Source organism: Rhizophagus irregularis, chromosome 15 (genome assembly GCF_026210795.1).
Source record: "Rhizophagus irregularis chromosome 15, complete sequence".
Taxonomy (NCBI): domain Eukaryota; kingdom Fungi; phylum Glomeromycota; class Glomeromycetes; order Glomerales; family Glomeraceae; genus Rhizophagus; species Rhizophagus irregularis.
The window spans coordinates 2890225-2914288 of record NC_089443.1 but is presented as its reverse complement, the minus strand read 5'-3'; the positions used below and the strand labels follow the sequence as shown (position 1 = coordinate 2914288).

At 31.4% G+C, this 24064-nt stretch overlaps 8 protein-coding genes across 8 annotated transcripts; 4 read left to right on the top strand and 4 right to left on the bottom strand.

Annotated features, from left to right (window-relative positions):
• Positions 1-1055: 1055 nt before the first annotated feature.
• On the bottom strand, positions 1056-2232 carry OCT59_007360 (uncharacterized protein). The gene is made up of 6 exons (XM_025314341.2): positions 2069-2232; positions 1910-1992; positions 1671-1852; positions 1490-1597; positions 1353-1415; positions 1056-1282 (listed from the first exon to the last, which is right to left on the bottom strand). Exons 1-6 carry the CDS (start codon positions 2144-2146, stop codon positions 1203-1205), a joined length of 594 nt encoding a protein of 197 aa, XP_025185370.1. The 5' UTR covers positions 2147-2232; the 3' UTR covers positions 1056-1202.
• A 107-nt stretch (positions 2233-2339) lies between these two features.
• OCT59_007359 (uncharacterized protein) lies at positions 2340-4432 on the top strand (the record flags this gene model as incomplete). The annotated part of the gene is made up of 6 exons (XM_025314340.2): positions 2340-2349; positions 2424-2450; positions 2533-2559; positions 2700-3446; positions 3528-3620; positions 3696-4432. The coding sequence occupies 6 exons, from the start codon at positions 2340-2342 to the stop codon at positions 4430-4432; spliced, it is 1641 nt and encodes a 546-aa protein (XP_025185369.2).
• A 175-nt stretch (positions 4433-4607) lies between these two features.
• Positions 4608-6526, bottom strand: OCT59_007358 (uncharacterized protein; the record flags this gene model as incomplete). Its single annotated transcript, XM_066148156.1, has 8 exons — positions 4608-4907; positions 4979-5205; positions 5284-5618; positions 5681-5774; positions 5896-5957; positions 6202-6288; positions 6384-6427; positions 6491-6526. The coding sequence occupies 8 exons, from the start codon at positions 6524-6526 to the stop codon at positions 4623-4625; spliced, it is 1170 nt and encodes a 389-aa protein (XP_065998651.1). The 3' UTR covers positions 4608-4622.
• Positions 6527-6597: 71 nt separating this feature from the next.
• OCT59_007357 (uncharacterized protein) lies at positions 6598-7763 on the bottom strand (the record flags this gene model as incomplete). Its single annotated transcript, XM_066148152.1, has 7 exons — positions 6598-6615; positions 6695-6750; positions 6820-6889; positions 6965-7058; positions 7141-7226; positions 7302-7500; positions 7675-7763. The coding sequence occupies 7 exons, from the start codon at positions 7761-7763 to the stop codon at positions 6598-6600; spliced, it is 612 nt and encodes a 203-aa protein (XP_065998650.1).
• A 200-nt stretch (positions 7764-7963) lies between these two features.
• Positions 7964-10305, top strand: OCT59_007356 (threonine deaminase; the record flags this gene model as incomplete). The annotated part of the gene is made up of 8 exons (XM_066148146.1): positions 7964-8324; positions 8458-8527; positions 8644-9155; positions 9245-9458; positions 9535-9591; positions 9667-9869; positions 9935-10030; positions 10103-10305. The coding sequence occupies 8 exons, from the start codon at positions 7964-7966 to the stop codon at positions 10234-10236; spliced, it is 1647 nt and encodes a 548-aa protein (XP_065998649.1). The 3' UTR covers positions 10237-10305.
• Positions 10306-10527: 222 nt separating this feature from the next.
• OCT59_007355 (uncharacterized protein) lies at positions 10528-12752 on the top strand (the record flags this gene model as incomplete). The annotated part of the gene is made up of 10 exons (XM_025314338.2): positions 10528-10662; positions 10731-10800; positions 10880-10975; positions 11071-11176; positions 11289-11475; positions 11576-11854; positions 11921-12045; positions 12119-12216; positions 12296-12445; positions 12518-12752. The coding sequence occupies 10 exons, from the start codon at positions 10528-10530 to the stop codon at positions 12583-12585; spliced, it is 1314 nt and encodes a 437-aa protein (XP_025185366.1). The 3' UTR covers positions 12586-12752.
• Positions 12719-16106, bottom strand: OCT59_007354 (uncharacterized protein; the record flags this gene model as incomplete). Its single annotated transcript, XM_066148136.1, has 3 exons — positions 12719-14077; positions 14152-15015; positions 15258-16106. 3 exons carry the CDS (start codon positions 16104-16106, stop codon positions 12920-12922), a joined length of 2871 nt encoding a protein of 956 aa, XP_065998648.1. The 3' UTR covers positions 12719-12919.
• Positions 16107-22108: 6002 nt separating this feature from the next.
• OCT59_007353 (uncharacterized protein) lies at positions 22109-22315 on the top strand (the record flags this gene model as incomplete). The annotated part of the gene is made up of 1 exon (XM_066148124.1): positions 22109-22315. One exon carries the CDS (start codon positions 22109-22111, stop codon positions 22313-22315), a length of 207 nt encoding a protein of 68 aa, XP_065998647.1.
• Positions 22316-24064: the final 1749 nt, after the last annotated feature.

Here is a 24064-nt window from a genome sequence, read left to right as displayed (position 1 = left end):
GCAGATAAATCAATAGTAAATTGAACGGTTCTAAGACTTTTAGTACAATAGAATATGAATAGAATGAAGAATATTTTACTCAAATTGTTAATGAAGGATCAGATTTTAGCTTGATTTTAAAACTTGAACCAAAATGCCTAAATATGATTATTATACTATTTATTTTATATTACTTTTATTTGGTATTCTGCATGAATTGATTTATCATACAGTATAATCCTAATTAATCCTAAAGGGTAAAAATATATTTTGCAAATAACTTTTGATCTAGCAGTTCAATTTTGATGATCATCTTTTATTTTGATCAGGGTAACAAGACCTATTGATTAAAAAAAGATCATCAAAATTGGATCACTAAATCCTGAGATAATATTTATTGGAAGTCAAATCAAGTCTGAATCAAATTCAAATCAAATCAAATTTCAGAGGAAAAATTTGATTTGTACAGAACACTACCTTCATTTGTACAGATTGAATTTTTAGTACTATTGAATATAAGTGTAAGTGTGTAACCTTATACAAATTCAAGGTTTTTGTACTAATTAACTTAGTAGATATCACATCAATTATCATAATAAACCTTCTTCATAGTGTATTTAGAGGGCCTCCTCCCTTGAACCTGTAGGAGATATATGACTAACTGTTTATTCATGTTGTCAAGGATCCAATAGACTATATTTAATGAAAACACATCCATTTTTTTTTTTTGATCAATAATAAAAATAAAATAAAATCAAAATAAAAAAAAAGATAACCCAATATTCATTAAAAAAAAATTTAACAAATATTGGTGAAAAAAAAAATATTATTACATCATATATCTTTTACCTATGTAAGCTTTTACAAGCTAAGTCAAATTATATATTCTTGATACTTCATGCATAACTAAAATAATTATCGCAAGCTTGAACCTCTAATTTCGGTCCCCTTATTGTAAATTTAATATGCGGGTCAAATCAGATCTATCGCACAGGTCAAGAACGACTTATATGTTCGGTTGTGGAAGGCTTTCCTAAGTTGAATAAGATCTTCATTTCTTACAACATCCAAATTATTTGACCGATAAAACATTGTGCTAAAGTAGGTAACAAAAAACGGATTAAGCACATCTTTATTTAATGGATAGATCTATTCGAAATTTGTTAATTGCTTTCTGTAGCCATTTCAGAGTACATAATTTATTAAATACTAGATCATGAAATTTAAGATTTTTCCAAGTGAATGACTAAATCGGTGAGCTGAGAGAAATTCGCAAGGGATGTAGATTGTTGAATTTCTTGTACTAAAAAAAGTTTTTTGACTTTTGAGAATTTTATTAAATTGGTTGTAAAATAATAAATTCCTAATCTTACCAGTTTTCTTTGGTTGTAACGTATTTGAAGATAGATCAATTTCCCATCCTCGTTCTTCCAAAACTAAAAGAAATGATAATTTGAATATAAATAATATCGAATTAGCTCAAGCAAATCTTATTTTCCAAAATTCTTACTCGTTAATACTTTTTCACGTGGCAAACCAAGATATTTGACTACGTCATCAATCACAATAGAAGAATACGCCTCTGATAAGAGATTAAGCATACGTTCTCGTAAATTATCTATAAGAGAAGCGATATAGATTATTAGGTAAACTTTATAACTTCAAACAGTAAATATAACTAACACAAATACCAGCCAATTGCTCCATCAAGGGCGCGATAATAGGGCTCCATGTTTTTGAACCTATAAGCTCGTACACATTTTCATATTCTCTTTGCCATAGCGCCGCACCGACATCCCAAATAGCACGTAATTCTTTGGAAGAACTTTTGATGGAGTCAGGCAATCGCTTCCAAAGAAAACGGGCGGAAGGACTATAATTAAATTTGATTAATATATTCTAAAAATACCATTAGATAAAGTTTACTTACAGATCTTGTTCTAACAAATAACCAAGTAAAAAGGGACCGTAAAAATCTTCTGGAGTTATGTTTGTGTTTGGTGTTAGAGCAAGCTAATATACAAATACGTTTAAAAATAAAGTACTTTACGAAATAAATTTAACGCGGACTAAAAAAGAATCAAAATACTTGTAATTCTAAATCCTCGCAGAAATTAACAAGCGCTGCATATTCATGACTTTCTATATGTGCTTTGATAGTATCCATAGCTAATTCAGTGCTAATTCTATTTGAAGACTACGTTTCTGAGACGTGACAGTAATAGACTAATAGTCAAATAGTCAAATGTCACTGAAGCTTATGCAAGATCACGCAATACTGCAATACTGCAATACTGATGTTTCACAGGACGAAAAATTTAAAAATACAAACTACATGGTTATAATTCGTAAAGACAAATATGGACAAAGGTACGTTATAAATAAAAAATTTGCATATTGATGGATATTAGATCTTATAGTTCTAGAATAAACTTTTTATATAGATCCCAGTTTATTGGCAGTCAAGACAAGTAGGAAAGGCATTTGACGAGTTCCATTCAGAGCTTTAAAGCTTAAAAGACAATACGCATGATCAAATTATCTTGATTATAGCTGTTCTTTTTATTTTAGCAACTCAAGGTGAAGGACAATAGAAAGTTGCATCCTACCAAAATTAGCAAATAACGAACAAATGCTAATTCTTTTATATAATTTTAATTGAAATGTTTCTCATTTCATATTTTTTCTTTGATATTTTAACACCCTTTTACACACTTCAGATTTAATTCAAAACTCGGGAACTCCACAATCACCCTCGTTAAACATAAATTTTGAAAAACATAACTTTCCTGGAAATAATGATATAATTACCAAAGTTGAATCATTAACTAATTCGGTTCCGATGGGCAATGTATCGGATCATGATGTTAGTCTATTATCTTTACTTAATTCTCCTATTAATGAGACTTCAACAATTCCGGTTATTCCTTTTGAGGAATCCGCCTCTTCATCTAAAATTTCGTCATCATTAAAACTCAGCTATATTCCTGAGTCAATTTCTGAATCAGAGGAGGAAAATCAGACTAATAGTGATTCCGAAAATATGACATCGGTTCATGAATTCATAAATAAAACAACTATTGAAGGAATTAGTGGATTAAAAATTTCAGAAAACCCGGAAAGTATTATACACGAAGAAGATACATTCGAACAAAGTAAAGGTCGAAAAGAGAGCTTACTTGATCCGATAAACCGGCTTAAAGAATTAATGAATTCCCAGCAGCCTCTTCCAGAAAGCTCTTATCATTTAGAGGAACTTCTTGAATCAAATACAGAAAACCACTCTTCCCAAGAAAGTTTGCCTGTTGAAAATTACCCGGCTAAAAATTTCGTTGATATTTCCGACTCTCCTCCTGTTTCAGAAGAACTTAGCGTAAAATTTAGAAAGAAACGCGTTGCGCCTGAAGCATTGATTTCAGATGATATCAAACAAATAATGAATCGGGCGCAAAGAACTAATATATATGGTAATAACAAAAATATTTTTTTTTTTAATATTGACAGTTGAACATGAGTTATACTTTTATAATAAAATATTTTCTGAATAGCTGTGAAATTAGACTCATTAAAACAAGAAACTACTGGCTTACAAAAATGGATCCTTATAAACATCGGAAGAGAACCACCAATAATTGTCAAAAGTATGAATACATTTTTTAAAGTTTAATTAATTTTGTGATATCTAACTTTATTTACTTTATTTCAAATTTTGACAGATTACCAAATAGGATTCCGCAAGACCTCTTCTACTTTGACAAGTTCTGCCATTAATAAAATATATTCTAATCCTGCTTTAGCCAAAAGTACTAGTAGTCAACCATCTTTGTCCACTATTTCGCGTATAGTTACAGAAAGTTCTGTAGATACTTCATTCACAAATTTGGGTTCTATAAATTCTAGTAAATCTGGTACTTCTCGAAATTCTTTAGATTTGGCAATTCAAGCTAGTTCACTAAGAGGCCGTCCAATGTCGCCTCCTTTATCACCTAGAACAAAAACATCAAACTTTCTTAACATATCTAATTTAAGTCGACATAATAGCTTTAGCAAATCTAGTAGACCATCATTATTTATGCCTCCAGCTGTAATGAATGATCCTTCTATTAATTCACCAACTTCACCTACTTCATCTAATAAAATTTCAAAAACTGCAACACCAATTAAACCACGTCAACGTAGGTTAAGTTTTCAAGCTGTCACCTCTCGTTTTAGTTTGGGATCATCTACTTCAACATCCACATCATTTATTACAACTATTGAAGAAAAGAATATACCTTCTTTGTCCTATTCCAACTCTGTTGTTGCAGATGAAACTGCATTGAATAAATTATGTGATGTTCTCCCCCTTGTAGATAGGGAAATATTATCCAAGTATTTGTGCGCAGCAGGGGGGAAGGATGACTTGATGGCCGTTGATCTCTACATGAGAGATCTTAAGAATGGAGAAGTGTAATTGAGAAGGTAGTGATTATTAATTTGAGATATCTTGGCAGACTTCTACAGTGAATATTATTGCTTTACATTTATTTTAGTAGTTAATCTTAATTATTATATGAAGAAAAAGAAATATAAATATATTTCAAAAAAAAAAAATTTTTTTAAATAAAGGTTTGAAAAATTTATTAATATTAAATTACAGTTCATTAATAACTTTTTCTTTTATTATTACTAATAACAATTGAATCATTAATATTGTTATTTTTAAGATTACATAAACATCTATTAAACCCTCGCTTTTTTTCTACTTGTATTGTTAATTCTTCTAATCCCGTTATATGAGATTTTAAAATTCGCGTAACTTCACTAATAATAAATTGTTCCTTAACCTGATCGTTAATTTGAATATGTATACTCCCTATTAAACGTTCACCATCGTTAGGCCAAAATCGTGGCATCGTATAAGATGCGATTCCATCGACATGTAATACCTAAATTCGTTTTTACATAGCAATTAAATAATTTTAATTTTTTCCTTATATATAAATATTAATAATATTACCTCATGTAAACCTTCAGTTATGTGATACTCAAGATTATCATTTATTGAAAGCATTAACACTGCAGCCGAATGTTTAATCAATGGCACAACACTCATAAAAATTAATACAGCAATAAATATCGAAGCCAAGGGATCAAATCCGGTCCAACCAAATTGATTAATAAGCAAAGTTGAAATTATCACTCCAATTGAACCAAGCGTATCAGCCAATACATGTAAGTAAATACCTAAACAAAGAAACAAAAGTTACGTAATTCATAAATAAATAAATCGTATAAATAAAATAATAATAAATTATAACAAACCTTCCATATTCGCATTATCAACATCATGATGATGATGATGATGATGATGATGATGATGATGTTGTTGTTGTTGTTGTTGTTGTCCATGGAGTTTACTGTCATCCTTATGATGAGAATGTCCATGAGAATGTCCATGATGATGATGACCATGATTAAACACTAAAATTCCCACCAAGTTAACAACAAGCCCTAAAAAGCTTACTAATAATAACCTATCAGTATTCATTTCGGGAGGATCAATCAAACGACCGATAGCCTCGAACATAATGAATATAGAAATCAAAACAAGGAATATTCCATTTGCAAACCCCGAAAGAGTCTCAATTCTTCCATATCTAAATAAAAAATAAAAATAAATCTTCCGGTATAATCAAGTGAAATAAATTTGTATATTTACCCATATGTAAACTTGTTATTCTCTGGCCATTTGCTCATAATGGCGGCAAAAAGTCCAACTGCTAGTGCCAAACAGTCGAAAAACATATGAATAGCTAAAAAATAATGGAGCAATTTTTTAAAGAGGAAGAAAAGAAGCGTTAAGAAATTTGTTAAATTATTTTCAATGAGAACTATTGAACAAGATCTACTTTCTTTAACGTACCACCGCCTTACCATCCGAAATCAAACCCAAACTATTAGTCCAAATTCCATAAATCATTTGTACAAACATATAACTTAAATTTAATAATAAAAAATAAAAAATTTGTCGCGAATCATGATTGCCCAAAATAATTCTCATGTATAAACTAATATTTTTCAAGATTCCGAGTCCTTTTATTGTATTAATTGCAGGATTTACACTGCAGTGAAGCGGGAGCTCGAAAGCTCTACTACCAATCCCGGGTGATGGAAAATGTATCTCATTTGCGAATTGTGAATCAGAACTTATCAAATAGTAAATTCCTGAAAACATAATACCGGCTAATACAAGGTCCAGCATCGAAAATTCTCCATAAAATAAAAATATGCTCAATAAAATAGCGCTTCCAATTGAAATTGGCCAACCTGTTGTAGTATGAGAAAGAGTAGAAGCTTGTATACTTATAAAGTGACCAACAAAATAGTCAAATATGATTAGACCAATCCCCAACCCTCCATACATTACAATCGTATTTTTAATATTCCCTATGTAACTCGTAGAATACTATAATTAAAATTAATTAGAAATATTTGCATAAAATTTCAAACAGAATTATGATATTCATACCATAATATATTGAACAAAAGCCAAAGGCGAAATCATTAACGCTCCAAGAGGAACAGAAATAGCAAGCAATCGTCGATTTCCACCCACATCAATTGCTAATTTTTTTCCTAATGTTCGCTTATAACCTGATAAACCGATTGAACATTGTATAAAAATATACCCAATAATCAAATTACTAAGTGTATGATTATCAAAAGAACTGACGTCATTAATTGTTTCCATGTATTGTGGTAAAGATATCGGAGGTTTTGAACGTGGACCTAATGAAATGAAAATCAACTGCTTAAAAATTGCGAATATCACAGAAGTAATTTTTTGAAATTATATACTTAAGACATATATCAAATCTACAAAAAACGATAAGACCAAAGTCAAAATCGCATAATATGCTCCCCTGGTCTGAATAATCAATATAAACGTTAATTTAACTTCTCAATTATACTAAATCAAAAACAAATAACCAAATGATATTACTATAAATGTAGTATCTGATGATGAATAGTTTCCTAAAAGATATCTTATTAATGACATGCTCCATATATCTGAAAATTGGGTTAATATTAAAGTTCTATCAAAATTTTTTGTCAGTTAATCAATTCACATTATTGGTCAATATAAAACATAAAACATAAAAATAAAGAATATCTTACCTTGTTGATCTTATACGTGATAATCCTGCGAACCAGAAATAAATCTGTGCCGTATATATTAAAGCATATAACGCAACTTTTAGCCACTGAAATAATAAAATTATATTTTAATAAATATCAAAAACTAATTAAATAAAATTTTTCTAATAAATCAACCGCACTTTCTTTCCCATTAATGCTCTATGGCTACTTAGAGTTTTTTGCCAAACCAACAAAAAAAGACCAGCTCCTCCTAAAACTCCAAACGTTACAATCGAAGCAGGGGCACCGTGTAGTAGAACCCATTCACGAGCTATGAATGTCGATAAAGCATGTATAAACTTGGAAATAATGAGGAAAGTAAGTAGGTGTATGGGTATACTTTAGATTTGAGGAATTAAAATTATTAAAAGGAAAAAATAAAGTTAGACCCTTGACTTACGAAAGGACATACGGTAATTCATATTGAAAATTACCGAAGTGGATCGTATAAAATGAAACAACGATCAATACAATGTCTTCATAGCCAGATTAAAGCTAGTTGAAATGACTTACTTAGACGACGTTCTAACGTTTATTTTACCTATATTTATTATACCTTTACGTTTTACAGCTTTTGGATCTGGTATATTATTTAATTGCATATTATTTAACTAAAGAAGAAAAATTGGAAAGGGTTAATCAAAAGAAAGTGTAAAAGTATAATTCATTTTTTTAAAAAATTTTACTATCATGTGATCATATTTAGTGTACGGGGCTGTAAAAATTTGCCGGGTTTATCATTTTCCGGGTTTATAGATATCTAGATCGGAAATATTATATCAAAAAAAAAATTTTCTCGAATATGGTTAAAAACGATCCTCAAAATAATGACGAAACAAATAATGTTTCTTATCCACTCCCAAGTGGAAAAGCGCTTATAGAAACTGATACAGAATCGCCTTCTCCTCACTTATCAAATCAAGTTCCTAATTTACCGAATCCTGATTATCTTCGATTGATTCTTACCTCAAGAGTTTATGAAATAGTTAAAGAAACCCCTTTGCAACATGCTGTAAATCTTTCTTTGAAAACACAAAATAATGTGTACTTAAAAAGGGAAGACTTACAAGAGGTGTTTTCCTTCAAAATTAGAGGCGCTTATAACAAGATAGCTCATTTGAGTGAAGAGGAAAGGAAGAGAGGTGTAATAGCATGTTCTGCTGGTTAGTTTTTGATGCTGGAGTTAATAATCATATATAATATAATAATATATTTATTGATTTAAAGTTTAAAACTTTAGTACAAGTTGTTGTGTAAATTGAGAGCACTAAATTGACATTTGGTATTTCTTTTAAGGAAATCATGCGCAAGGTGTTGCAATGTCCGCAAAACATCTTGGACTTCCATCCACTATTGTAATGCCACTGTATGCAATTTTTCAATCATCATTTCATATCATTTTATTTGCATTTATAGATATGATCTAACGTAACTATTTTTCGACTATGCGTAATCACAACTATTTTTGATCGGAGATGCCAGCGCAACTCCAGCTATTAAATGGCGTAATGTTAAAAGACTTGGATCTAAAGTCGTTTTATACGGAAATGACTTTGATGAAGCTAAGCAAGAATGTGCTCGACTCGCCGAAATAGAGCAACTTACTAATATCCCTCCATACGATGATCCATATGTTATAGCTGGCCAAGGAACAGTTGCGATGGAGATCATCCGCCAACATAATGTGCATGATATTGATGCGATTTTCGCATGCGTTGGTGGTGGCGGTCTCATAGCTGGTATTGGCAGTTATATTAAAAGACTATGCCCCAAGATCAAAATTATTGGAGTTGAAACTTATGACGCTAATGCAATGACTTTGTCATTAAAAGAAAAAAAACGCGTCACTCTTGAAGAAGTAGGTTTATTTGCCGACGGAGCTGCTGTTAAAATAGTGGGAGAAGAAACTTTTAGAGTGTGTAGCGAGGTGGTGGATGAAATGATTATGGTATCTACCGATGAAATCTGTGCTGCCATCAAGGACATTTTTGAAGGCATGAAAAATAGAAAATTTGTTTTCATATTTTCGATCAAAAATTACAAAATTGAATCTAATAATGAAATCTTTTACGGCTCGATTTAGATACTCGATCTATTGTGGAACCTGCTGGTGCACTTGGAGCAGCGGGCATTAAAAAATATGTCGCTGAAAATAATATTAAAGGTCATACCTTTATAGCCATCACATCAGGAGCAAATATGAACTTTGATCGTTTGAGATTTGTAGCTGAGCGAGCTGATCTTGGAGAGCAGCGTGAAGTTTTAGTATCTGTTATTATACCGGAACGTCCTGGAAGGTGTGAATTACTTTAAATACTTGACTTTATTTAATCGATTAGCAAAATTTCACCAACATATTTTATATTAAAATAGTTTCGTTAAACTATATAATCAAATTCATCCACGTCAAATAACAGAATTTTCCTATAGGTAAAATAACATGGGTATTTGTGATGTTTTTGACATGGTTGATAACTTTTATTAACAAATATGTGTTATCTAAAGATACTCTGATTCAGAAAAAGCGTGGATTTATACGTCATTCATGGTTGATAATCGTGAACAAGAGCTTCCCGAAATTTTACAGAATCTGAAAGATAATGGAATGTATGGGCAAGATATTAGTGATAACGAAATGGCTAAATGTCATGCTAGATACTTAGTTGGGGGAAGGAGTAAAGTGGAAAACGAACAATTATATAGATTTGGTATGTCATTTGAGCATTCACGTGATTCCATAAATACCAATTAAAATAATGTAACCGTTTTATAGAATTCCCCGAAAGACCTGGAGCACTTCAAAAATTCTTACTTGGACTTAGAATAGATTGGAATATTTCACTGTTTCATTATCGTAATCATGGATCGGGTACGAATTATTTCCAACCTTTCCACATTACTTGGAAATTAATTATTTACATAAATCTGTACTATTTTGTAGATATAGGCAAGGTGTTGGTCGGGATTCAAGTTCCTCCTCAGGATTTTGAGGCTTTTGAAAAATTTAAGAATAGTTTAGGATACCATGCTGTTGAGGAAACTGATAATCCTGTTTATAAACAATTTTTGATATAAATTTTGGAATATAATTTATTACGCATAAGAAATATAAAAAATTCAAATTATTATTATTATTGACAAATATACCATTGTAAACCACATTATTAAAGTTGCTTATTAGCCAATGGGATCATCAAGATAAAAAAATGATTTTTGATTATGTAAATCGAGATCAAAATTTAGCGGATAAATTTTCGAACATCAAACTACCAATCAAAATAATGCATTGCCATTGTACTTATGGTTTACCATTATTTGCTTAGTTGTTTGCAAGTTGTTTCGCTTCTCACACAATAAAGTATCATAATGAGCGTATACTCGAAGTCGGATCTTTCAGATAAAGGTGTTACTGTGGTATTAGGTTCTCAATGGGGTGACGAAGGGAAAGGTAAATTGGTAGACATACTAGCACAAGAGGCCGATGTATGCGCTCGTTTCGCAGTAAGTATTCCCCTAGATGAGTTGATTTACTTCTTTATTTCACCACATACGTTATGACTGAATTTTAGGGTGGAAATAACGCTGGACATACTATTGTTGTTAATGGTACCAAATTTGCTTTCCATTTGCTTCCTTCTGGTAAATTTTTTACAAGTGATAACATGCTTTCCCGACGTTAATAATATTGCAATAGAATTAATCCTCGTTTTTTTTTTAGGTTTGGTGAATCCTAAATGCATATCGATTATCGGATCGGGAGTAGTTGTCCATCTTCCTTCATTTTTTTCTGAATTGGAACAATTAGAAGCGAAAGGTTTTGAATTTTATGTGTTTAACTGTGTTTAACGTATTTTGATGTAATGTCATATCTAGAACTTTCTAATTTATGAATTGCATAATAACTTTTAGGATTAAATGTTAAAGATCGTGTTTTTATTTCGGATCGCGCACATTTAGTATTTGATTTCCATCAGATTGTTGATGGTTTGAAAGAAAAAGAACTTGGTCGTTCAAGGTGTATTAATCATGATATCTAATAATTATTGTAATTATTTATGTTACAAGATAAATTTTAATTGTGGTTTCTGGATTTGACGAGGTAAATTGTTCTTAAAATCTTTTTTTAGTATCGGCACAACAAAGAAAGGCATTGGTCCAGCGTATTCGTCCAAAGCTTCACGTTCTGGTTTACGAGTTCACCATTTATCGAATCATCAAGCATTTGCTGAAAAATTTCGACAATTGGTTGCGAACCGAATGAAACGATACGGAAATTTCGAATATGATATTGAGGCAGAAATTGAACGGTACAAGGTATATTTTTTAAACGGATTCAATAAGTGGCTTGTATTTATCTATATGCCATTCTTTCATCAAGTATATCAATATCGTTAAATTTATTTCAATAATTAAGGAATTAGCTATTCGTCTTCAACCTTATATCGTTGACGGTGTAGTTTTCATGAACAAATGTATAGCTTCAAATCAGAAAATTCTTGTTGAAGGCGCCAACGCTTTGATGCTTGATCTTGACTTTGGCACTTACCCATTTGTAACTAGTTCTAACACGACTGTTGGTGGCGTTAGCACCGGATTAGGTATTCCACCGTCCAAGGTCGATAAGGTTATTGGTGTGGTAAAAGCTTATACGACAAGAGTAGGAGGCGGTCCTTTTCCCACCGAATTACTTGATGTACGTTACATTAGTAAGTTTTATTTATTGAAGATGGTTAATTTATTACTTCTTTTATGACTGTAGGAAGCTGGAAAATATCTACAACATACTGGCGCAGAGATTGGTTCCACTACTGGAAGAGTGCGACGTTGTGGATGGCTTGATCTAGTGGTTTTGAAGTATTCAACTCTAATTAACGGTTATACTAGGTAAATAACAATTCAAAGATATTCTTTTAGCAAATAACATCTAGTATTTTTGGTATTAAATCTACTCTTTTAGTCTCAACTTAACGAAACTTGACGTCCTGGATAATCTTCCGGAAATCAAAATTGCGACTGCATATTTATTAGATGGGAAGCCTTTGGAAAGTTTTCCGGGTATGATTTTTTAAAACTTCTGACGTAAATGTATTAGAAGCAAATATTATGATTAAATAGTTTTATTGCTACTTTTTAGCTGATTTAGAGACCCTTGAAAGAGCCACCATTCAGTATGAGACATTACCGGGTTGGCAAACTGATATTTCTAAATGTCGTCAATTTTCTGATTTGCCAATAAATGCACAAAATTATATAAAAATAATTGAAAAATATTTGGAAGTTCCAAGTAAGTCTGGTAATTTTGTTCTGAACATGTCATAATTTTTTATCTGATTGTTTTTTTCTATTTTAATATTAGTTGAATGGATTGGAGTTGGTGTTTGTCGTGAGGATATGATTGATTTAAAAAAAGAATTTAAAGCATGATGGTGTCATGTACAAATAAATAAATTATTATATAGAGAAAGATTGTATAATAGTTATTGTAATAATGGATCAGTACCGTAATATCAGTTTAATTTAATGGAAAATAACTCTTTTTTATTAAAGTAAAAATTTTCCAATAAAATTAATTTATTTGTCAGTTTAACGATATATAACTAATGTTTTTTAGCATATTGAATCTAAATAATTTATATAAATCTAAATGAACTTAATAATAAAATAAAGGATGCTAAAATAAACAATAAATATTCAAGCTTTTAAGTTCATTACATAATGCGTTAAAAAAAAAAAGTTATATTCTTTAAAATAAATTGATCTATTGATCTTTTCGCTTTTCACCAACAATTTTCATATTCAATTTTCTTTTTGTTGCTTGTCTCTTCTTTTTATTTGCTTCTCTGGTTTCATTCAAATATTCCTTAATTACAGTATCATACCAACTAGCATAAACTTCACGATTATATCTACCTAGAACACAAATCTTTTTGCTAAGCTGTTCCAATTCCCTAGCAACAGTGAGTACGCCATACTGAGCCAAAGTTTCCTTTTTAGGGAATTGACCTGTCTGAAGATGTTGCTTGACAACGCTTTGAATTCGACGTGATAAGAGTGAAAAAACTTTATCCGATTGGGAAAGTGTTTTAGAAACCATTGATTTTACAAGAGATTGAGTTTCAGGAGAAAGAGATGATGGAAGATAATTTAAAATCTCGGCAGTTAAATTATCAATAGTAGTGTCGCCATCCAACAATAAAACGAAAAGAGTATCTTTTAATTTAGGAAGATTATCATCATCGAATGAAAAATTAGCCTGACTGCTAGCTACGTTTTTGGTAAGCATTAATAAGGCAGCCACGATAGTAATAGCTTGTCCTTCATTTTGGAAATTCCAAAGTCTTTCAACATCAAGCAAAAAGGTTTCAGGACAACTATTTTTATCGATAATTGATTGTTGAAAAATAAAGGAGACAAGTGCTTCGTTATATACTTGATCAAATTTAATACCATGATTATGTTTATGTTGTGGGAGATAAACGTTCTCAGGATTTCGTTCTGCGACTGTACGTAATAATGAATCAATGGTTGGAGTCAACCAAGCTTTAGCTCGATCAAGGCTCAAACGATTAGATTTTAACGCCTGATCAAATTTACGTCTTTCATAATCAACTGCATGCTCTTTTAAATAAGATCTAAATGCCTTAACGCGATAATTAGCAAGGTCAAGCCTCATTTGATCCAAGATTTCCAATAATCGTTTAAAAATCTCTGCAAGATCCTTCAAACCTTTAAGCTCCTGAATTTGTTCATCCCGAACAGGCGCGCAAATTTGTAACATAGTATTAGTAATATATACAATACAATTACGTATATTATATACACCAACTTTGGTTTGTTGTTTGATCAAATCAATGTCAAGAATTTCATTAATGGACGATTGTAATGGAGAAGTTGGAGGAACCAAATCAACAAGTCGCTATTTTTTTTTAAAAAAAATAATAATAAAACTACTAGATAAAAATAAAAGTTAATAAACATCATAAAACATACCTGTTTAATATCGCTGAGAAGATTAGGAATCCAAACATCATATTTTCCTTTTTCAAAATCTGCTCTAGCTGAATCGAAGAACGCTTTAGTAGCCATAGATCTAACCCGTTCTTCTAATTCAGTCCTCTTAGGGGGTTGCAACTCAAATTCTGGGTCAATAATAATTTCATGCGCAAGTTGCTCATTAGTTAATCCAACACCGTCATGTCCCAAACTTTGCATAATGCGATGGAGATCTGAATTTGTTGAAGGTTCTGACGGTGAACCTAGAGGACTAGTACTAGGAGAAAACGCAAAATAAGATGAAGATTTGGGCATTGATTGAGATGAATTCTGTGTTAAATTAGAAACTTTAGTGACCAAAGGTGAAGGAACAAATTTCTGTCGTGGAGGAGTACTTGATTCTTGTTCCTTGATTTCTTCAGCTTCTCGTTCATTATTAACACCAGCGACCGAATCTGACGTATCAGTTTCATCGCCACTTTCATTTGGAAGTTTTTCTTTTAATCTTCTCAAACTTCTTTCCAACTTGGAAATTGCTTCATCACCGCCCAAGTTTCTAATTTTGCTTCTAATCACTTCTTGTTGTTGCACAATATTCATTCTCCACTCAGTCTCTGCGTTAGCCTGTGTTTTAACTGTATTCCACAATTTCTCAAGCTCTGCGTAATGCGCAATGAGGTTACTAGCGAGTTCTTCGCTATCTTTAGATTTCCAATTATCAAAATCTTTATAATAAGTGTCCCATGCAGAAAGAAAGCTGAGGAGGTGGTTAATATGAATTTTATTTGGTTCATCGTTGCTAAACTCATTGAACCATTGTTCAAGTTCTCTCAGCATGACCTTCGCGGAAGTAAAAAGCTTCTACGAAATGAAACCAAAATCCATGAATTGTGAATGATAATAGGAAAGAAAAAAGAAATAGAAAATTGATAAGTATATTAATAAAAAAGAATTCAAATAAGTTATAAGCGATTGTCTAAAATTCTACCTATTTTATCCATTATCTCAAGATGTAATTAACTATCCATTTAATTTTACCTTCACACTCTCACTTATACCATAATAATAATAAACATAAATCGAGAAATCACGAATTTGCTTACCCTTTCATAATGACCGATATCAGCAAGAATTTCGTTGGTATGTGACACGATCATATAAGCACTTAAAAACACCCTAGAAAGATTCTTATACTTGTTTGCACCACATGTCAGAGGGGAGACTTTTCGTGCTTTTTGTAACAATTTACCAGTTGCTTGAATAACTGCTGGTTTTTGTAACAATCTTACAGTATCTTGAAAAGACAAGTTTTCAGTAACATGAACTGAAATTCCAAAACTACGGTAAGTTTTAATAGCTTTGGAAAGTTGTCTATAACGCCAATGGTTTTGAATAATAACAGCAGCTTCCTCACGAGTGGGCGGAATAGCCATCTCGTTAGAAAAAATGCGAGATTTTGGTACAGTGAGGAGTTTAGCACGACGAGCAGCAGTAGCTTTTTGTCGACGTTCCAAATTAGCACGACGTCTATCAATTTCTTCTTGATTCTTAAGTTGTTGTTGACGCGCAACTTCTTTGCATCTAGCAACTTCCTGAGCACATTGTTCTACCAATCGTTGCAAAATAGTATTTCTATTCTTCTCGGCGAGTCGTAAAGTTTGCTGAATATGAGATCGCTTGGCGGAAGAATCACGAAGAGCACGTTGATGCTGTTTAATAAGGACATCCTTTACATGCAAGTACTGACGAGCCAACTTAAGACGCCTTTGTTCAAGGATAGCCTCCCTTTTAATTTGAGCATCATACGGACCATATTGAAGCAGCTTTTCATGTCCGTATGAGGAAAAGGATTTCTTGGATTTCATTCTTTTCTCAAGATGAAACGGACGTTTGCTGCTATTATGTAACGGTAGGACATCGATAACATAAAAACCTGAATCCGTTTTGTGCATATTTGCAAGATATTAAATACGTCTACATGATTTAAATAAAATTTATTATTAGATACAACTATTGAAACTATGAATTCTAACTAATTTCTTGAAGAAGTCAATACAAAACTTGCTTTTACGCACGCTGCAATAGCTAACCTGTAACGTTAAATAAAATTTCACTTTATCAAAAAAAAAAGAAAAAATAAGAACGAGATTCCGAAATTAGAACTAAAGTAATGCGCAAATTTGTTTTTGAAATAAATTAAATAAACGAATAGTATACAAAATGAAGAAAGGAAATATATAAGTAAATTTGAAAGAAGATAAATTACACGGGTAATATTAAAAAAAAAAAAAGAATTCCTGACTAAGGAAAGTCAGAATTACTGAAACAAAAAACTTCTCGGTTTCGGTAGAATCTAAAGAAATTTTGTTACCATTTATAGTCGTTATAGTCGGCAATATGCAGAGGTATGACAAATGGATCTTCATTATTACGTCAAAATTTTAGAAAATGATCCGTTAGTAACACTAAAAATAAAATGCTATATTTAAAACTTCGATTACGTTCCATGTGTTAAATTACATATTCACTTTCGAGTGCATTGTCTACACGATTTGAATAGTTTCATTAGTATTAAATAATTTAAATTGCAGAAAATAAATAGACAGAAAAAAAAGATAGAACTAAAATAGCCGATCAATGGTTTGTTTACCGGTCAAAAATAATTGTAAATTTCCGTGCGAAATTTCGTTATCATGAAACTGCGGATCATCACTTTAAAAAAGAGAAATTCCGAGATTCCGATTTATTATTTGTTTTTGTCTATTTGAAACTTTTTTTTCTCCTTAGATAATTAATAATTACTTTTTATAATCATTATGACTATGATAGTAAAAGTATCATAACCTTTATATATACTAGGTATGTATTTAAAAGCTATGATTTTATGTAAATATATGCGATTAGTTGCACCGTTTATTTATTTATTGCATGTGACCGCATATACAGTAAACTAGAATATTTACTAGAGCTAGAATATTTACTAGCAGATTATCAGTGATGGATAAGAGCTTCAAAATATTAGAAATTTCCTGACCCAGCCGGTTTTAATTTATTAAGCCTTACATCGTACCATAAATATCTAGTTTTACTTACTATAAAGTGTAATTTATCAAACAAAAATGAAAAAATTTACTAAATTTCTTCACAAAGAAAATAAAGTATCATTAAATATGACAAACAAGCTAGTCTTACTTTAAATATTTAAATATTTTAAAGTCCGTAAGATAATTACATAAAGTACATAACTTTTAATAATTCGGGTTTCACTGCACCAAAAGCAACTTCGTCTCCTTCTGTAGATGATTCTTCGCTGAAATTATCACCACGAATATGGAAACGAGCTCGACTACAAACAAGATGTGCATAATAAACAGGAGGGACTAAAGAAACTACTCGAGTACATCGCGCGTATATATAACACAAGTTGTATGACAAAGTTTGAAGTGAGTCGGGCGTGAACTCATTTTCGTCGTATAAAACGTGATAATGAGTAGGTCGACACGTTCCTTGCAATCCAGCTTGGCTTTGTAAGTAAAAATCAAATTCCACGGGATGAACAATGTCAGTTTCTACAAGGGTACCAGGATAACAGTTTCCAGTTCGATCTGAGTCTTTCTTGTCAATTGGAAAGAAACGTGCATGATGACGTTTTTGAACAATGATGAATGTAATTGTAGGTGAATATTTTGGATCAAGAGAGTGACACGCGGCTAATTATCAAGTTAAATAAATAAAATCAGTCAAAAAAAGTAAAAATAGTAATATATAAACTATAATAGTCTCACATTTTACTGCTTTAATTTCTTCATTGAGTACTTGCTCAAATTGACCTTCCGAAACGCCATCTCTGTAAAAAAGAATTCTTTCAGGTTTCTTCCCACTAGTCTGATAAAAGGTTTTTAACATATCTTTAACCATATCAGCCAAATCAGAAATAATTTCTGTACGAGAAGCTTGCTGCCTTATTGAAGCCGCGTAACGAGAAGCTCTAGAATCCATAGAAGCACATAAGGCCGCAATTGATGGTCGATTTGAACCATGTGGAGGATGTGTCACGTCAGCACCCATCAAAATCGAAGGCTTTTCGTGAAGAAATGGATTTTGATTTGGTGCAAGGAAAGAATTCGTTCCACCAAGTTTCACATTAATTTTAAGACAAACATTAGCGCAATATTGTTTCCCAGCTTTTAACATATGTCTACCTTGAATACACTGAGTTACTACACCGATGACTGTATCACCCGCGCATTTGATAGAGCCATAAAGTTGAATACCAGTATTGGGTAAGATACATAAAATTAGTTGTGGTTTTGATTTTGCAGCATTTCCAGCACGTATCCATGCTTGTTTTAAACTCTCTTCAACATTGCCTTGAGGATTTGCATGTAAAATTGGTGGGTTCTTATTAGAAATATTCATTCCAGTATCAGAGCAAGTAGTAACTAGTTCTCGAACAAAATTTTGAACCGAATGCGCTGAGTATTCGCGTTCTGATCCGAAGACTAGAACCGACCATGACCCAAGTGTAGCACCAGTAACAACTTTCTTATATCTCAAATTCCAGACTCCATCCCTTGGAATAAAAGTTGCATCTTTAGAACTAGGATGATAGTTAATTGTAGGTGTAGGTAATACTCTAGCTCGTACAGTGGCCATTTCATTTAATACTTCCATATTAAATTTATTCATTTGTTCGTTGTGGCGATAATTAAGAGTATCAAATCCCATCTTGATTTTGTTTGCGCGAATATTTGGCTGTTGGCACGTGAACTTAATCATGTCAGCAGTTTGTTTTTCATTGAGTTTTCGAAAATGACGCTGACCCTATTAAAATATGGGAAAGTTATTATTTTAAAATTTCTTTAAAGGAAAAAATAGTAATTTACGTACTTCAATAACCTCACACACTTCCAATGGAAGAAAATTGTCCGTTTTAACCACAATACAAGGTAAGTGTGGATAAGTAAGTCGTTTGTAGTTTTTTTGAAAATATGAAGCCACATCCATTTTATGACCATCTGCATCATCAAATTTTGTTCGTTGAGCATCCTGAGGGGTGATCTTTGAAATTCTGTAACGTCGTTTGGCATTTTTTTCACCACGATGAGTAACACGAATTTTAAGATTTTTAAGTTCTTTTTCAAGCTTAGCGCGTTCCCTTTCATTAATTCCTCTGCGCAAATCATCGGGATGTTGTTTTCCAAGCATTTTAACAACAACATTGACTAAAGGACCACTTTCATAGAATGCGGTCGCACATAAGTCAATATTGATCATCATTTTACCTAATTAATGAAAATAATAAAGAATTCATCATATACATGTTAAAATATTGAAAGGAGAAACATCAAAGATTTACCTGGTGTAGGACGCGCAGATTGATAATACCCTTGCCAAGCTTCAACGCCACCGGATAAATTTCTAGATCCCTCACGTGTATAGAAAGATCTACTAACAGTTACATATTGCATTGAAGGCTTATGTCTAATTAGCACATCCAAAGCCATAATGGCTGTTAAAACATTCGAACTACATTGAGCTTTGCCATCCAAAAAACGTTGCAATTCTTCCATATTTATTTCATTCACTTTTTTAATTTTGACCTTAAAAACTCTCGGTTGGCGTCTTGTTGAAGTTGAACCGTCATCTTCTGGAAGAGTAATATCAAAAGTGGCAGAATCTTCGAAAGAAAGACGTTCACAAGTGAAAATATTTTTACGCCCATCGAAAACGGCCTTGTTGTTACAGTTCGATTTTTCAAACACTTGATAAACCTTTCTATTCAATAAGGGAGGTACTTGTGGCGTAATGGTAACATCATAATGGTGAATATTAGCTTCAGGGAGTGAGGTAATTTCAAAAAAATTTGCACGGACGCGTATTTCTCGACCTTCGCGACCCAGGGAAGGCCTTTTAACGAAGTCGGTAACATTTAGACCTTCAGGAGGATAGGTCATTTTCCTCGTTGCCATATTTTTACAAAATTTGAAGAAAGGAGAGATATCAAAGAAAGAAAATAGGCTTAAGAGAACTGATCATGCACGCGTTGAACAAATGATTCGGTCGGGGCTTTGATTAGATTGAAAAGATCTTAGCGGATCACATGGAAATCTGTTCTTATCTGATTGGCTGATATAACGTTTCTTATTCTAGTTTTTCTTAGGCTTATAATAATAAACCTGGTTATAACCTGCTTCAAAAAACTTAGACTTTTAAATTGTTAAATAATATAATATCGTATCGTTGTCTTATTGTTAAAACCAGTTGATCGTTCCTAAAACTAAACGAATATTGATTAAATTCAGAATTTTTTCTATATCTTGTGTAATATTGTAAAACAATATAATTAATAATTAAATTAATCATTTAATTTATCATACTAAATACTAAAAAGTAATATAATCATTAATTGAAGTTTGATTAACTTCTTCACTTTTCTAATTAGTTTATTATTCATTAACAGATTTATGAAATTAAGCAAATATTTGGTCACCAAATTTAGAGTGAAAAAAAGGTTTTTCCATCAGATACTCCTTTGAAGTATGCATATTTAAATATTATATTATATTTACATATATATAATTTGTTTTTAACAAATGTATTAAAATTATAAAGTAAAATATTTTTAATTAATGATAAAAAAGTAATCTTAATTATTGTTATTATTTCTAATAATTATAACTATTGAATTATTAATTTTTCTTATAATAAGCAAGATTTCAAAAAAAAAAATAATATAATTATATCTTTATAAGTTTTTTTCTTATTTTACAGTTTAAAATTCAATTATATTAAAGATATTTAAATTAATATATTATATTAATTAAATAATACTATTTACTAATATTCCAGTCATATATTTTAATTGAATAAACTAATTATTATAATATATAGCATAAATTTATTATTATACCTAATGTAGATTCAGTAGCAATCTAGCAAAACAAAATAAAAATATGACAAATATTCATTATAATTTTATTATTTGTATTATATAATATTTATATATAATATTTATATTAAATAAACAATATAATTGCAGATTTTGCAATACAGTCTGATCTTGATATAACGAACCCATGATGTAATAAACTCTTAACTTACTGAACTTTTTTTTTAAAATTGGTTTCATAGTATTTAAAATAGTCTTGATATACTGAATTTCATATAAAACTCAATGTAATGTAAGGTTGCTTGCCGAAACCTAGGGGTTTAGGCAAGATGGCGTTTCGCCAAAAAGCGAAATTCTGCCGAAACTATATTAAAGTTATATTAAAAAACTGGCGAAACTTTGGAGAAAGGTGAAACTGCTGAAACTTATTATAAATGCCGAAACTGCCGAAACTCTGCCGAAACTATAATAAATCTATAGTAAAATTTTGACGAAACTAATCGTAGGATTTTGAGGAGGTTTAGACAAGCAACCTTAATGTAATGTGTACTGAACTTTTATTGATTTACCGTTTATTATAAAATATAATAAAAAAATTTGATATACCAAACTGGTCACATGATTGTCAGAATTGGTTAGATTGATTAAACAATGAAAAAAATTTTCTTTGTCTTCAGACTTTTTAATAACCACGTTATCATGAACCAAAAAAGAAAAAGGTAAATAATGAAACAACATTAAAAAAAAGAAAGGTTCTAACCTTTGGAGAAAAGAAAGAGTTATGTTTGCTTTATAATGAAAATCCATTATTATCACGAGAAGAAATAGGAAAAAAATTTGGTGTAAAAAAAATACCATTTGTGATATTTTGAAAAACAAAGAAAAATGGTTAAATATAGAATTTAATAATTTTAATACAGCTAAACAAAGAGAAAAATCGCCAAAATTATATTTCCTGAATTAGAAAAAGCTTTGGCAATTTGAATTACAAATGCTTTATCTGCTAATAGAATTATAACAAAAGAAATTATCATAGCTAAAGCTTTTGATTTTACAAGATTAATGAATATTGAAAGCTTTACTAAATCAGCTGGATGGTTAAACAATTTTAAAAAAAGACATAATATCAAGCAATATAATAAATATGGGGAAGCACAGAGTGGACCAAGTAAAGAAGAATTAATCAAAAAAAAAGAAAAATTACAGGAATTAATTAGTAATTTTGATCTTGAAGATGTATTTAATTGTGATGAAACAGGTGATTATTGAAAAATCTTGGAATTTTAAATAATTTAGATTATGGTTATTATAGGACCCCAAACAATATATATATAGGTCAGATGAAAAATTCAAAATTTACTAAGGTAATTTCTCTCCTTTTAATTAAGGACTGGTCTATATGGTCTTCCTTTTTTTCTTTCAAAAAAGATTATATCACATGCACTATTGCTCTCTCGAATTCTATTCCCTTTCGCTTGCTTTAAACTCAACTGTTAAAGCTCCCAAATCTATTTTCTGCATCGGTCACATTCCTTTACTATTTCCGAATGTACGACGCCCAAAGCTTTCAAAGCTTATTATCCTATCCTACGTAAATGATAGCTGTTTTATTTATCTCAGCTTATAACTCCACAAGGCACCTATTTAATTTCTTGGAAGGCTTATTATAATAATTTGGTTGAACAACGCGCCCTAGTAGCATCCCCTATTAGTATAAATATATTCAAAAATCTACCACCATTCCTGACTCTAATAATCAGTTGCTCGATAAATATATTACTCCTTCGCCTGCGAATGATTTCTCAGTTTGTGAGTTAGAATCTTGCCTTTCTTCTCTCCCTACTACTATGAATTGGATTGTCACGTTAGATGAATTTGATTCTCCCATCTTTGAAAAACAACTTTTGGTCCAGGCAGGTCGTGGTCCTGCTCCATTGTCCATTGGATTTCTTCCAATTGTCAATCTTCGCCTGGTGATATCCTCAAGCTTATTCCTGCCCTGAATGCGCTGCTCATACCCTTTACTTCCTTCTAAAAGACAGAATGCTGATTTAATTCTTTGTATACCAAAGGTTTCCTTACAACATTCGCTCATTTTACCTACCATCAATGAACAGATAAGATGCAATACCTCTGAAGTGACTTCTCTTTTCACTTGGTCTGATATAGAAGATGGTGTTCGTCTCCATTTTAATAGATGGGATATTACTCCTGATTTTTCTCCTGTAGACGCCATTGAGACTCCTATTATTCCTACCACTATTGAATCCTCGGCTACCGCTATTTTTGCTAATTCTCCTTTAATTCCTTTTACGGACTCACATTACATCTTTTTCACTGATGGGTCTCTTATTAACTTAGGAACTTCTGATGTTTCTATGGGCTGGTCTTAGATGCAAATTGTACCAGATGCTGACTTTCCTAACTTCATCGCTACTTATGCACATGGCATTATTCGGGATAATCCCTCTTTTTCTCATGCTGAAGCTGCCACTATTTACGCAGTTTTAACCATCTTCCCTCACGACCCAGAAGTTACTATTTATACTGACTTGCAAACTGCTATTGATGGCCTTCGAAGTTGTTCTTCTTCTACCTATTCTAATAGCTAGTTTTATCATAAAACTACGAACTTTGAACTTTGGGCTATTATTGAATGAACCATCCTCTCTAAGAATTTGATTGTTCTTCCAATTAAAATCAAAGTCCATTTTGGCAACTATTTGAATAATTTTGCTGACTCCTTGGCCAATACTGCTCACACTTCATCGTCCAGTATTTTAATAGGACTCTGGATATCTCCAAAACAGGTCATAAGTCACACTTTCGGCAGATTGGCCCATTTTTCAGGGGCTAAAAAAATCGTTTTTTGTAAATATCTCGGCATCCAGTGGTCCAATTTTGATGAACTTTTTTTTTTTAAATTGTAGAGCTAAATGAGGGCTACAAAATAAAAAAAAGTTCATTAAAATTGAATTACTGGATGCTGAGATATTTACAAAAAACGATTTTTTGAGT